At 53.6% G+C, this 15,224-nt stretch overlaps 1 protein-coding gene across 7 annotated transcripts in view; it reads right to left on the bottom strand.

Annotated features, from left to right (window-relative positions):
• The window catches only part of Vav2 (vav guanine nucleotide exchange factor 2), a 167,686-nt gene that overhangs the window by 4,865 nt on the left and 147,597 nt on the right, over window positions 1-15,224 (bottom strand). For 3 of the 7 annotated variants that reach the window (XM_037204643.1, XM_037204645.1, XM_037204644.1), the window contains 12 exons: window positions 15,034-15,135; window positions 14,566-14,654; window positions 10,967-10,983; window positions 10,364-10,385; window positions 9,189-9,316; window positions 7,853-7,927; window positions 6,508-6,560; window positions 4,496-4,612; window positions 3,041-3,128; window positions 2,256-2,433; window positions 1,574-1,660; window positions 626-780 (listed from right to left, as the gene is read on the bottom strand). In XM_037204643.1, the coding sequence (XP_037060538.1) occupies window positions 626-780; window positions 1,574-1,660; window positions 2,256-2,433; window positions 3,041-3,128; window positions 4,496-4,612; window positions 6,508-6,560; window positions 7,853-7,927; window positions 9,189-9,316; window positions 10,364-10,385; window positions 10,967-10,983; window positions 14,566-14,654; window positions 15,034-15,135 (1,111 nt within the window). The remainder of the gene's footprint in view (window positions 1-625; window positions 781-1,573; window positions 1,661-2,255; window positions 2,434-3,040; window positions 3,129-4,495; window positions 4,613-6,507; window positions 6,561-7,852; window positions 7,928-9,188; window positions 9,317-10,363; window positions 10,386-10,966; window positions 10,984-14,565; window positions 14,655-15,033; window positions 15,136-15,224) is intronic. The other 4 variants (XM_028858718.2, XM_028858719.2, XM_037204646.1 and 1 more) reach the window with 3 other exon arrangements.

Raw genomic sequence — 15,224 nt, 5'->3', positions numbered from 1 at the left:
AGAGTTCAGCAGGGGAGCCGAGGCTGCCTGGTCCTCTGCACACAAGTGCACCTGTCTGGGTACCTATGGCCCCAGGAAAACCCCGTTTGTCCTGGGGATGGCACAGAGGGAGCTCTCTGCTTTTCCAAAAACATGGGAGACCTGGGTTTCAGAGGCCTGGGTCAAAGCCAGTGGATCTAGATGGGTCTGGGGATAGAGAGGGTTTTTTTGCAGGATCTCCGGGGGAAAAAAAGAGTCTCAGGGAACTACCTGGCAGTCACTGGAAACAGGAAGAAGAGATGGGGTGGGTAGGATCTGATGGGCCCCTGAGGCTTCCCTACCTTCAAGTGACCAGAAGACTGTATATAAAACCCATTTCTGAGTGACCAAAAAGGTAGAGACACAGGGTCTGACACAGTACAGGGTCTGTGAGGCCTGGATCGAGACCTGACCAGTGCAGCTAGGATCACAATGAACATCTGGGTCCTCACCTGTACCCCTGTGACATCAGGGAGATCTCAGGTGCAGTGTGCCTAACAAGGCTGAGCACAGTCGAGGCTGCAGAACAGCTTGTCTGAGCCCAGCTGGGTCAGAGCCGGCCCTGGGCCTTGGCAATGAAGCCCTCAAGCCAGGTAAAGTTACTCACCCGTCCATTCGTCTCGCCTTTCCACCAGCCCTGGTCCCCACCAATTCGGCTGTAGATCTTTACCACGTCACCTTCCCGAAGCGACAGCTCCCGCATGTCCCGTGCAGCAAAGTTGTACCTGGCCACGGCTGTGCCAATGACCCGTGGCGTGAACACTATAGGGGCAGACAGGGTGGTCCATCACACAACTGCGGGAGCTGCTCAGCCAGGGCCCGGAGGCCCTCGCACTGAGAGAGGTCTCTTCCCTGCTACCTAGAGTCTGCCTTTGTGCCCACAGCTAGAGAAGGTCTCTGCGGGGACGCGCTAGCCTCCAGCTCAGGGCCCTCCACGCCTTGGTGGGTTTGGGTATGTGACCCACCCATGCATGCACTAGAAGAGGGTTGGAGCTATCACCACCCAGGCCGGGCAGCTATCACAGGCAGCAAGCATGTCCCTGGTGAACAGAGCAGGCACCCATGCCTTGACCGCTACGGCGTGTGGCATCCCCATCCCAGATCTCCAATCTAGCCTGGAAACCCACTGAACTGGTTCAGGCCAGAACCCAGAAGTCCTGAGGGACAGGGGACCGTGACAGCGAGTGAGGGGACACACACAGCCACACACAGAGGGGCTTTGGCTCTGGCAGCAGAAAGCATGTCATGCCAGGGCTGACCGAAGCCCCCTCCTCTGCACCCGTCCCATTCCCGCGGCAGCTTTCCCAGCCGCAGGGCAGTCACCAGATCTGCCCCTCCTGCCCACATGTCCCACAACCAGAGGCAAAGCACCCAAGGGCCGTGACGGAGGACAGCGGAGGAGGCAGGGAAGGAGCTATCAACCAGGGAAGAACCCTGCCTAATGCGTCCTCGCGTGCAGCAGCCGTGGCCTGACTCCCAGCCTCCCTCCCGCACCCGGCACCAGGCTGCACAGCCAGGGGGACCCATCAGGCTGGGCCCTGAGCAGTAGAGGTACCTGACCAGAAGGGAGCGGAGGGGCCCTGAGGGGCAAAGCTGAGGCCCTGAGGACTGAGAAAAGAAAAGTTGTAGGAAGCACAGGAAGCTGCAAAGAGGCGAGAGAGATCATAAGACAGAGGGCAGGATGCTGACGGCCAAGAGCACAGGGGATGCCAGGCTCTACCTCAGGAGGACACCAGGGAGGGCCGGGACCTAGCATTGGCATGGCTAGGCCACTGCTCACTCTACACCTATGGCTTGAAAAGACATTGGGGCCAACTGTCAGAGAGGCTGGCAACCCTCTGCTGGTCTGCTCCATCTTGGGTGGGAGAGGAAGTTCTCATGGCTCTGCAGGTCTCTGTAGACTGGAGACTCAGGGGAAAGAGCTCTGAGCTAGAAGCCAAATGCTCTGGGCCTGTCTCTGTCCCAAGGCCCCAGGACACCCAGGGAGGGACCTGCTCTCAGACCCTACCCTACTGCTTCTCACTACTGCCAGCTCCAAGCACAGGCGTCAAGTGCCAGAGTGGCAATGCAACCCCATGTGTACATGAAATGAGCAGGGGCATGGGTCAGCGCCAATGACAGATGGGCAGGCCTGGTCCATGCTCAGGGGTGGGGGCAACAACTCTTGACCCAGGTGGACAGGGAGCATCTTGGCCCTGGAAGTGGCCTGAGTGGGCACCCCTGGGCACAGACATTACCTGGGGACCGGCTGGAGACCCTGGTGGCAGCACGCTCCCGCGACTTGTAGGGGAACTTGAGCGTAGTGTCCAGCTGCTTGAAGCTTTCCTTGAGTGAGTGGCACTGGTAGTACTCCACCAGCTCCTGCAGGGGGCGCACACTCACCAACCGCTGGAGAATCAGGAGCCCTCCCACCTCCTGGGTTCAAAGGTATGGACTCCTCAGAGAGCCCTCCCTCCAACCAAGCTCAGCTAGGGTGGCCAGGGCCTCCCCCTCAGCTTTAGTGCTCCCAAATACTTCTGAGAGAATGTTCTAGAAGGAATGCCAAGGTTGAAGGACAACCTTCCATGCTGGATGAGGGCACACCGGCTGGGCAGAATGCATGAGGCTAGTGCCAGGGGGAGGACCAGGCAACAAAGAATGATGGGCACGTGAAGGGTGGTGCCATGGCTCTGGAAGAGTCTAGCTGCCCCAAGAGGAACCTAGAGCCTCACGTGACGGTGCATGTTGACTTTGGGCTGAGAAAGGGATTTGGGGCACTTCCTGTCTGCCTTTGTGTTTTCCCACGGGCCACACAGGGGAAATGAAAGCGCCAGTGTCCTCCCAGGGGGGCAGTGTACAACACTGCTCCAACTGTCCCCAAGTACCCTGTCCAGTTCCCCTGTGCTTCCGCCCCACACTGGAAAGAACCGTTCCTCCCTAGGCACAGAGAAGGGGCCATCAGGAGCAGAACGGTTGTGGGGTGGAGAACCAGCGGGCCTCTGTGGCCAGGGTCTGGTGCAGCAGGAGTGACGGGCGCACGTACCAGGAGGCTCTCAAACTTCTTGGCTTCAGTGATGTGGATCCAGTTGTCTTTCTCCACGACCTTGATATGCTTCACCTCATCATTGAACCTGGACAGACACACAGCCCAGCTGTTACTGCCTAGGAACACAACCCCAGGCGTATTCCGGATCTGTTTCAGCAAAGATCCTGACCAAAGCCCCTGTACCACCTCTGCAGCCACTCCAAGGCAGCCGTTTCTACAGCCCTTGGCTCTCTCCATTTGGGCAGATCTCCTGGGACCCATCCCATCACTCTCCCTGATTGCTTGAAATCCACACCCCAGAGTCCCCACAACCGACTCCTCTCCCCTCCTCTCCCACTGCCCTCTCCAGGCTTCTGCTGCCTATAGCTTGAGACTTTTACTCATTGCCTGGAGACTGGGAGATCCCCCTCCTCCCTGTAAGCAGTTCAAGTGTAGCCAACCTAGAGAGCCTTGGGAGGCTCTCCTGAAAGCCATCCCAACCCATGCCAGGCATCAAAGTCAAAGATACCACACAGACAGAAAAGTAGAGCCAGTATCCTTATGGCTGTGGGTATAGGAACCCAGCCAGTTAAGCAAGAGAATCTATCTCCCCATTTCATGTATATCTATACATGAACCGAACACGTAACAAGGACTGGGCACCTTGGCCAGGGATGAGGGGGTGGAGAGACATCCTAGAAATACAAGGTTGGTTCAATACCCTGAAATCAGCTAAAGCAAAAACTGACTAATGAATAATCAAGCCCTCAACTGACCAGTCTCCCACTCCACAGGGCCTTTGCAGGTACCTACCTGTGTCCCCCTGGACTTAACATGTGCTGTGAGCCAGATCAATAGGACCCCCACTGTGGTGTCCTAAAGGCCAGGCATACATAAGACACTGTGGACAATCCTATGAGGTGGGGGTGATGTCTACCATGTCATTACATGGGACTGGTTATAAAGCATGCATTTCTTAACCCTGTAAAATCTAGTAACTTGTGCCCATGGGTGTCCTGTGCTGAGGAAAACAAACTGCCAGTTTTTTGGCTTTGTTTTAATCTGAGGAAAGATGTCCAGAACAAGGGCCTGTAGCCCAAGCTACAAGGCTGTCATGGCCACTGCTGGAGTTCTCCAAGGGTCACCAGGTGCCACAAAGCAACATGATGAGTACATCCTACCTAAGCGTCACTGGACAGGCTGGCAGTACATTCCTGACAGCGCCTCCCAGTGTCCTACCAGCCCACCTGTCTCTGAACATGCTCCATCCTCCACCCACACAGCCATGGAGCCATGTCTTGTGTAGGCTGACGGTTGCACCCAGCACACGTGAGGAGCCCTGATGGCTAGCATGTGTCCTCTGCCACCATTTCGTCCAAGATTTTCTAGCCTGGACATCAGAGAAGACCCACTCCATCCCCCTCAATAACGGGCTCAGGGGGGCTACTCATGGGCCCCAGGCCTGCGGCTTACTTGATGCTGATGGCAAAGCGCTCGGCCTCTGCTGGTCGCTCTCTGATGAGGTAGGTCCCACTGGGATGAGACTTGAGCAGATTGTCCGTCTGCTGACGTTCCATGTTGCCAGCAAACCTGGGGTCAGGGAACCAGAACTGAGACACATTGTTGAAGAGGTGGTGGCCTTGGTGTGTACATGACACCTGCCTCAGGCTTCACTCCTTGTCTGAACTTTAAAACCTTTGAGGTGAGGAGATGTGTGACTGGTGGGGGGCACATGGCCATGTCCTGATCAGAGCACAATGTGGGGGCCAGCACCTCAAGTCAAGAGTACAGGGTACCTGATGAAGATGTCACAGGGGAGAGACAGAAGAGAGTGCCAGAGCCAGGTGGGGGTCTATCTGAACCACAAACTTCTACCAGACCCCATTTTTTCTAAAATTTTTCCACTACTTGAAAAGAAGTAATGATGTGGGCATCTTGGGAGAGACACTCTGGAGAGGGCCGGCATCCATGCAGAATGAGATCTGGGCACAATCAGGCCTTTCCCACCATCAAAAAAAGGTTGGTCACCTCAGCAAAGCAAGCCCCAGGTTCTCCAGGGTCTGACACCATGGGCCTAGTCTTCAGTGACATTGCACAGTCAAGGTAGATCTGGGGTTCATAAATTAAATTTCTTGGCTGGGGCAGGGGAGTCACTTTCTTTAGTAGTAGCCACTGGTAGGCTGCCCACACTCTAGTTAAAAAACAAAACCCCCTCCCCACATGCTCACGGCAAGCAAACCCAACTAAACTCAGGGGGTCACACATACAAAGGGTATGAAAGTAGGAGGGGGGCCACCTGGGGAGAAGTTGGGGGGCTGGAGAGTAGTGGGGGCAACAATGACTAAAACTCACTACACACGTGTCTGAGATTGTCAAAGAATAAAAAAAAAATTAAAAACTAAAACCACCACGGGGTGGACAATCTTGAGTGTCAACTTGAATCACCATGGAAACAGATCTCTTGATGTCTCGGGGATTATCTAGATTAAGCTAATTGAGGCAGGGAGCCCCAACCTCCGTGCAAGTGGGGCACCATGCCGTGGGCTGGGTTCTCAAACTGAGTACAAAGAAGAGCAAGCTGAGCCAGGATTGTGCACCTCTCTGCTTCCTGACCCGGGATGCAGTGTGAACAGCTGCCTCATGCTCCCCATGATGTACTGTACCCCGGAACTATGAACTGAAATACACCACCAAGTACTGTACCCCGGAACTGTGAACCAAAATACACCACCAAGTACTGTACCCCGGAACTGTGAACTAAAATACGCCTTCCCTTCCTTAAGTGGCTTTGCTGGGGATTTTGTCACAGTAAAATGACAAGAAACAAAGACTCCATCCAGGACAGCCCCACGGTCTCTATGACATCAGTCATTTGCGACCTGCAGGCCAATGCAGGTGGGCATGAACCCACAGGCCCAGTAGCCTTCCTAGAGAGATGCCCCGGGACATACATCAGTGAGGTGCTAGGAGGGGACAAGGACCTGCGAGGCTGTGCAGACACATCACATGTGATGCCTGGGGATACTGGACTGAATGGGGAATGAGCCCCATCTGGGGTTAGAGACATGTGTGCTGCCCATGTGGGGTTATGCGGCTTTGAGGGGTAGTTCTTCCAGGCACTGGGCACAGCAGGGACAGACTCAATAGAATTAGCCCAAGACTCATGTGACCTGTGACCATACCCAAAACACCCAATTTATCCTTCCATGTAACTCAGCTTCTCTCCTCACCAAAGGCATGACTACAAACTAGACCATAAATACATCACTTCTATAGCTTACGTAATAAAGCTCAGTTAAGCCTACATAGAAAAGGGTTCATTACCACAAATACCAGAGCCTACTGATCTGTTTTAGAGATGGGGAAATGGCCAGGGTAGGGTTCAGTTTCCCCCTGACCCAGGCCAGCTCATGGGCTTATAGGGCCATAGCCTATGACGCAGGGGCCACCAAATGCCCCAAGTCTGCAGCCCACAATCCACTTACCAGGGGTATGCAGTGTAATCAATCTCCCGGGATGGCGGGCGGCCAATAGGTGGCTGGGGACAGAACACAGGTGTGTTAATGTCCCCTGGGGCATGAGGGGAAGCTCATGAGAAACCCAATCCTGGGACCAGCAGTCTATACTGGTCCACAACTTCAGGTGGACTTAGCCGAGCACCCCTGAACTGTGCCATCCCAGGAGAACTGCCAGGACTTCCTCTGAGCAGATGCTCAGGATAGTTGAGGGAGAGAATGACTGGTTTACACAGAACACATGCATGAGTGAGAAACCAGCAGCAAACTTAATTCCTGGGAGGGAAGGGCTGGAGGCCACAGGAAATCCCCAACAGTGGGCATGAGGTGGTCATACTCAGGGGGTCCAGTGTCCCCTAATCCCTGTCCTCCTCTGCTATGGGCTCCCCAGGTCTATCCAATGAGTTCTGAGTGTTTAAAACTTTTCCTTCAGGCAGCAGATGAACTGGGTGGGTCTGGGGTGAGTGGGGATGCCTCTTTTCCCAGCACTTTCAGGGAGAAGTGTCTCTTTCACTTTTAGCTGTCCTTGTGGGGAGAGGGGTCAGGTTATCCCAGGCCATCTCCTGGCTGCGTCTGACATCACAGCCAAGAACAGCCTTGTTTGTTGTTCTGAACAAGATCCAGCTTTCAGGCCTTGTGTCTGGGAAGCTTCCTCTTCCCTGGGCTCTGACGGCCAGAGAGGATGTCTAAAGAGTCTTCTCCACAGGGGAGGGCAGTGGTTCTACATTAGTTTCAACTGGGTAGATGCCCACTGTGGTGGTTTGAATAAGAATGGACCTCAGAGGCTCATAGATTTGAATGCTTAGACACCAGGGAGTGGAACTATTTGAGAAGGAACAGAAGGATGAGAAGGTGCGGGCTTGTGGGAGTTAAGTGTGTCACTAGGGGTGGGACCGGAGGTTTCAGAAGCCCACACCAGACCCAGTGTCTCTGTCTGCTGCCCACGGAGCAGGATGCAGCTCTCAGCCACTACTTTGGAGCCCCACACACCACTATGTACCTGCCATGGCCCCCACCACGATGAAAACGGACTAAGCCTCTGAAACCGAAAGCCAGCCCCCATGAAATGCTTTCTTTCCTAAGAGTTTCCTTGGTCGTGGTGTCTCTTCACGGCAATAGACTAAGACACCCACAGGCTGCTCATTCTTAGCTCCAAACCTCTCAACAGACACAAGCACCCCTGCCCACCCCGGGATGAACTACTTTGCCCAGATGCAGTTCACTGTGGCCATCTAGCAAGGACAACCTGACTCCCTGGCCCTAGCTCTCTGCATCTTGGACCCTGTGACCTAGAAGCATGAGGAAAAGGACTCACCCTTCCATCCACTGGGCAGGGCTTCACGGATGAGCTGGGAAAATACCCTGACTTCCGGGTTTGAACCAGTCGCCCCTGGAGGAAGAAGGAACCAGGAGGCATGAAGGACCCTAAGATACCTGCGGCTATACAAACCCCAGGCCCAACATGAGTGTCACCTCCCTGCTGTGACCTTAGTTGGCCTCCTCACCACTTGGGGCAGAGAAGTGAGGACATTCCCACTTTACATATAAGTAACACCGAGGCTCAACACAACAGGCACGTGTTTCTGCAAGTCCGCCTAAGAGACAGGTGACACCCGGGGGGAGGAAGGGAGGATGCAGACCTTGGGTGATGGTTAACTGCCAATGTGACACAACCCAGAATCATCTAAGATGGAGTCTCAGTGAGGGGCTGTCTACATCAGGCTGGCCTGCCTCTGTGGGGGACTCCCGGGATTGCCTCAGTGAGTGAGGTAAGAAGAGGCAGCCTGAAAGGGGGGCGGTACCACTCGCTGGGTGGGGTCCTGGTGGGGAAGGTGAGCCAAACACTAAGCGTGCATTCCTCCTCTCTGCTCTTGACTGTGGATGGGATGTGCCAAGCAGCTTCAAGTTCCTGCCTGACTTCCTTGCAGTGACGGACTGTAACCGGGAGTCATGAGCAAATAAATCCTTTATCCTCGGAGATGCTTTCTGTCGGGGTATTCCATCACAGCAACAGCATGAAACCATGACACCTGGGATGCAGAGCATCCTTCAGTACCTTTTGGGTCTCATGTCATGTGACTGTCCAGTCTGGCTCAATAGTCTGGACTCAGTTACTAATGATGTCCTTCAGGGAATAAGACACTGCAAATATCACCAACCTTTCCCCTAACTCTATACTCCAAGTTGGGGATGGAGTCTCAAGGTTCCTTAGGTGCTGGACTCAACAGAGAGGGTGCTAAAGATGTAATATGCTCCAGCTCAGAAGTCTAAACTAGTCCACAAGAATATCATGGGGCCCATGTTTGTCTCCCTCCCACAAGACAGGGCCCTGGGGCCATTCCCACACTGTGGGGGGCTGCCAACCAGAATGGGGGCACTGGGGATGGGGCATGGCACGGCTGGGACAGAACCTGTGGGGTCCACTGAGGCAGGAAGGAGACAAGGCAAACAAGAGTCTCTGCGGAAGTATGCTGTACCCCTACCCCTGTAGCAAATGCCTCCAGGAAGGTATGGCAGAATTCACATGCAGAACGGAAGTGGCAGAGGCCATGGTAAGCAGCCCTCTTCTCTCACACCATGGTATCACCCTTGGGGGATGGCCAGGGCGAGGAGCAAGGCTGCACCCCCTTCCTCCAGGGCCCAGGACTCACCTCCCACCAAGGAGAGTCGGGGTCACCCCGGAGCAGCTCTATCACATCCCCTGTCTGGAAGGTCAACACAGGCTTCCCTGGAGGGGCTGGGTTACCATGGTAATTCTGCACAGCAACCATCTTGGGACCTATGCATGGCAAGGTAGAAGAGGATGGCTCATTGGAGACCTTGTCCCCGCTGGCAGCTCACCGCATCACAGACCCATTCTGGTCTGGGGAACCCTTTGGTGAGACCGCTCCCCAACACAGAGGAGCCTGCATTACCCCTCTGTGTCCTTCACATATGACTCCTACATCTTTTTGATAAATATCCTAAGTGGATTATCTACTCAATTAAACAGATACCAGAACATTCCAGTAGCAGCTACTAATTTATAGTTGGAGCTTTATGACTCTTCCTGACACCACGGAACTGGGATCTGCAGAGTGAAATTGGGGCGGAGCCCCATGTTAGAGATGAGGTGCCACAGAACTGGTCAAAGGCAGGCCTGAGGCTGCCATGGAGATCTAGGCTGAGCCCCAAGAATCTGAGGCTATCCTCAGATGGAGTCCCATTGTGCCCCAGTCTCACCCCAGATGTTCAAAGATGTCACAAAAATGTCTTGCCAGGCCCAGTCCAGGCCACAGCCCAGCTGCGGTAACATCTGGGTGGGGATTGAGTTTCCTTGGAGGAAGCTCAGACTTCATCCAGAATGTGAGGCCTGTAGGCCTGACTGTTTCAACAGCCGGGCAGCTCAAACCAGGGGGATAGAAAAATGGCAGTGATCCCTGGCCTTCCTGCTTGCTCAGGCTTTGGGGCAGCAGCCTAATGCCTCTCTGAGCTGGGATGGAAGGTCCTTTCCCACCCCATCAGAACCTAAGTAAATCTGGGGAGGCATCCAGAGAAGCCAGGACAAAGAATGGGTGTGCTAGCTGGGAGGTGGTGGTGCACGCCTTTAATCCCAGCACTTGGGAGGCAGAGGCAGGAGGATCTCTGGGTGTTCGAGGCCAGCCTGGTCTACAGAGCGAGATCCAGGACAGCCAAGGCTGTTATACAGAAAAATCTTGTCTCGGAAAAAAAAAAAAAAAAAAGAAGAAGAAAGAAAAAATGCCTGTGCCAGGCAGTCACCACCACATCCAGATGCAGTTTGTCGGCTGATATAGACTGCAGAGGTAGCTGAGTCCAGAGCACTTACCTGGTCCGGCTCCAGGAGCATCCTGTGAGGACAAGGACAGATGGTTAGGGAAGGTGTTCTACCTTTAGTCCCCACATCAGCACCACCCACAGGAGGGTCAGGGCAGGAAGCAGGAGGGAAGGGTCATGTCTTAACCTCTAGCAGGTGTCTGTAACACTATTTTCCTCTCCCAATATTAGTCATACACCCCCACCCTGTGCTCCTGAACCCCATTACATACTCTTAACTCCCACCTCCCGTAGGAAGCCTCTCTGTCCAGCGTCTGTTCTGGACACACCTTTGGAAAACACAACTAAGTGTGTGATGGAGGCATCTCTGTGCCCTTACTGGTCCTGGTGAGCATCCATTCAAGGCTGGATAACAGGGATGGACTCTACAGCTTGCCGGAGACATGGCTTATGCCCTATAATGACTTTAGTGACCTGTCCCCGTGGGTAAGCATACTGTGCCACAGAGGTGCAGCTACAGTTGGAGATCCCTAGGGAGTTAGAGTGGGCGAGCTGCTGGGACACATTCCAGATATTCGGCCACCCAGGGGAACGCACAGACACACGTCTATGCTGGCACAGCCCCCAAGGAGTGGGAAGAGTTGGGACTACTCACCGAGTCTGCAGGAGAACCTGTAAAGGAAGCAGATCAGGGGTCAAAGTGGAAGCCTCAACGGAAGGGCAGACCCCACAGCGCATGCTCACACCACAGGAGTGGCGGGCTGAGCTGCAAGGGCTCCCTTCAGAGCAGATATGCACACAGACTCAGCCTCACACCCATGAAAGTTACCTGGACAGCAAGCTCTGAGTTCTAGCCCTAGGGAGCCATGGGGAGCTCGGACTGGAAGGCATATCTGAGATAGCCTGGGCATTTCTACCTGGGCCAACCCTGTCTGAATGGTGGCAACTGCCAGGGTCACCTGGTGGTGCCTGGGGTTCACAGGGCAATTTCCACACCAGGTTGGTGATACCTGCCATGGGTGTGTGATACAGAGGTGGGTGTACAAAGGTCCCTGTTGCCACCCTCCTATAAGACCCTCTAGCTGGACACTGGTCATTCAGCAGCCACGTGGGAGGAAAGACATGCCCAGCTATTGCATGGGTCAAAACAAGGGTCATGATAGCGAGGGTCTGTGACTGGTGGGACCTCAATACCCCCAACTATTGTGGCCACAGACTGCTCTGAGAACATCTGACTCTTTTACAGACCCTTGGCACATGACAGTGGGTAGCAATGTCCCACAGGATGGCAACACAGCTTCTGCCCTGCCCAGAGAGGACTCCCCATGGTCCTCAGGCGGGACTGGCATCTCCCTAGGGGCATCTAGGATCCCATAGGCATTACACAGCCCATCTGCTTTGGTGGTGGTACTTACAGGGGAAAGCTGATCTGTTGTGGGATATTTGTACACTGTGTGAAGGTGTATTGCTGTGATCGGTGTAATAAAAAGCTAAACTTAGGCTCGCCCTGACCCCCACCCACTTGGGCCGGGAGGAAGGCGGTCCCAGCTGCGGGGGTGGGAGTGGGGGCTAAATGGCTGGGCTGGAGAGCTGGCTCAGCGGTTAAGAGCACTGGTTGCTCTTCCAGAGGTCCTGAGTTCAATTCCCAGCAACCACATGGTGGCTCACAACCATCTATAGTAGGATCTGATGCCCTCTTCTGGCATAAAGTCAAACATACAGATAAGAGCACCCATATACATAAAATAAATAAATAAATCTTTTTTTTAAAAAAAAAAAAAAAAAAAAAAAAGCTAACTGGGCAATAGGTAGGCAAGAGATACAGGTGGGACTTCCAGGCAGAAGGAGAGAAACTGGGAAGTAGAATCCAGGCATGGAGGGGATGCCATCAAGATGTGGAATGAGTTGGACACACAGAATGGGAGAGAGAATATAAAGCAATAAAATTATGGGTTAAATGAAGTTATAAGAAGTAGTGGGACAAGCCTAAGCTAACGGGCGAGCTTTCATAATTGATAAGACTCCATGTTGTTACTTGGGAGCTGGCTGGCAGGACAGAAAAATACTCATTAAACTGACCAATGCCAGAGGAGCACTGACCAGAGCTGAGCATCTCAGAGGGAAAGCAGCAACAGCATCCCTATCTGAGGACTGAGGGAACCATGGGCTATTCCCTCAGGGGAGTCACAAGCCCTGGAGCAATGCCAGCCAGGGGTTGTAAGGACACAGAGGATAGTGGTCTCTGGAAGGTCCCACTGATATAAGATAGAACAAAAGCCCCAAGGAGACCAGGACCCGGGCCCCTGGAACACAAAAGGAAGGAAATGCCCACATCTGCTGGTGCCTGAAGGAACTAAGAATAGATTTCCCCCCTTCTTTTTCTTCACACTTCTCTACAGTTTAAACTTTTCTAGGCAACAAGTATCTAATAATTAAGGGAGAAAAGTAACTCTAAAAATGTTGTTTTCTAAAAAAAGAAAAGCTTAAAATATGACAAAACACTGCCTTCAGTTATTTCTATGCCTTTTGTTTATTTTGAGACAGGGTCTCATGTAGCTCAGGCCAACCTCAAATTCACCATGAAACCAAAGATGTTTTTTCTCTGATTCTTCTGCCTCCACCTCCTGAGGGTACTTTACCAACTGAGCTATACACACCCAGCCCATGCCTTTATTTCTAGATAAGTTCATTGGCTGTGTTTCTTCTCTTCTCTTTTGTTAAGACAGAGTCTCACTATGTAGCTTTGGCTAGCTTCGAGCTCAATAGAGATCCGCCTGCCTCTGCCTCCTGAGTGCTGGGATTAAAGGTGTGCGCCATCACACCTGGCCCTATCGTCTTTCTTACTTCATGTCTTCTTTTTTATTCCTCATGTTTTCTATAATTAAGCTTGTTAACTTTTAGAATCATAAACACACACACACACACACACACATACACACACACACACACACACACACACACACACACACGGAAGTTAACTATGGCAGTTGCCTTGCATGAGGAGCTTATGGCCACAAGAGGGCGACATTGACAAAGTCAATGCCATTGTCAAGACTCACTTTCCAGGGCTGATCTGAAGGTGGCACCTACTAAACCAGAGAGCAAGGTGACATGCTCAGTAACAAGGCAGTGAGTGGCCCCAGGACATGGTCAAGCACAAGAGGACTGCTTTCCACCACGAGGAGGGCAGATGCAGGGCTGTTCCACTAGAAGAAACTCCAGCCACAGCTCAGCCCTGGGACCCAGAGCAAGCTGGCTTCCTCTGGATGGTTCCTGTGTTGGTGCAGCATGATACAGCAGTACCAGTGAGTGGTGAGGATGGGGGGTCCCATCTGACGCACAGAGAATGGAGCCTGGCACTCATCAGGTGCCACTACCTGTGCAGGGCTGTCCCTGGGACACGCTGCCCACACCCTACACCTTCCCTTCGGAGAGTTTTGGGGTTGGCAGAGATCTCTTCTAGCATGACCAAGACCCAAGGCAGATTTTGCTCCAGCATCAGAGAAAAAATACAACAACCAAAAAAGCCTAAGCTTGTCTGTTCCCATCTGGTCTCACCGCTCAGTAAGACCCTGGCACCCCTCAGATCTGCCATAGGCTTTGGGCAGCTGCCTAGCCACTGTGAGATGGGACACCCTTTAAAAACTCCAAATAGTACTCCCAAATCAAACCCTTCAGAGGACCTCTTGGGTCTAGTTTCTGCTCCTGGTACCAGCAAGGCTCAACCTCTCCTGTGCCTAAGCCTCAGACTGCCCTATTGGACAAATGATCATGAGAACAAGAACATTGGAAGTACATGTGCCCTGCACATGAGAGCACCTGTGTGCACAGGTGTATATTCAGCCGCTCACTAAACAAGCTGTGATGGCCAGGACCCTCCTGGAGGGAGAACCACGAGTGAGAGCCAGTGACGATGGGGATTTATGGTGGGAACCCCCATATTCCTGCTGAGAACATCCTGTGCCTTTTGTGGGTGTGGATCAAAGGAACCATGAACTCACTTCCGGAATGGGCAGAGGTGCAGCAGATGGGGGGGGGGGCACAAGAGCTTTGGAGAGGAACCACTCCCAGCTACGACTTTTGATACCCCCCACCCCCAGTCAAGTATCTTCCCATCTCGGCCTCAGTTCCTCTCATCTGACCCCTCCTAAGGCACCGAACTGTCAGGGGGTGAAAGGCAGATGTGAGCCAGAAGTTCCCACGATCGAGGGCACTGGCGGTGGGGCCCATGTCCACGCACTGGTGGGTACTCACTGATCTTGCAGGGGGGTATCACCTCCAGGCACTCCTTGTGTGCTCCGACGCCACACCTGGTACACAGGTAACCCTGGTAGAAGGTACCCCTGTTGGGGAGAGGGTGGGAGGTGAGGTGGGGGTGCAGCTCCCTGCACGCTCAGCCAGTCATCACGCTGGTCGAACGAGACCTGTCAGTTCGCCTGGTGATCCACCCTAGAGCACCCGTGCCCCCGAAGCACCTGCTCTCCCCTGACCACCCCAGCCTGGCCCCTGACTCCACGGTCCCCAGCGGGGGCAAACCCTCTGCTGGACCCAATACTCCAATGGCCTTGGCTGCTGAACCCATGGATTATCCCCCTGGTTCTTCGAGACATCATGTGGGGCTAAGGTGGGAGGGGAGGTCGGATGCCATGGTGTCAAGGGCAGCTGAGCAGAGTGTCCTGGAGCTCGGGGAGGCTGTGGGTAGAGGGGACAGAAGAGACCTACCTGAGGAACATCTTACAGGCCTTGCAGTTGGTAGTCTTGTCAAACGTGTACATCTGGAAGCTATGATGGTTGGCATTGGCCTTGTCCGGCTTGATGTTTGACCTGGTGAAACATCAGGAGAGAGTAGGCACTCCACGGTCAGGCGACCCGCGCCCACGGACACAGTGACACCTGCATATGGCTGCACACAC

This window comes from Peromyscus leucopus, chromosome 4, assembly GCF_004664715.2.
Source record: "Peromyscus leucopus breed LL Stock chromosome 4, UCI_PerLeu_2.1, whole genome shotgun sequence".
NCBI lineage: Eukaryota > Metazoa > Chordata > Mammalia > Rodentia > Cricetidae > Peromyscus > Peromyscus leucopus.
This window is presented reverse-complemented; position numbering and strand designations above follow the sequence as displayed.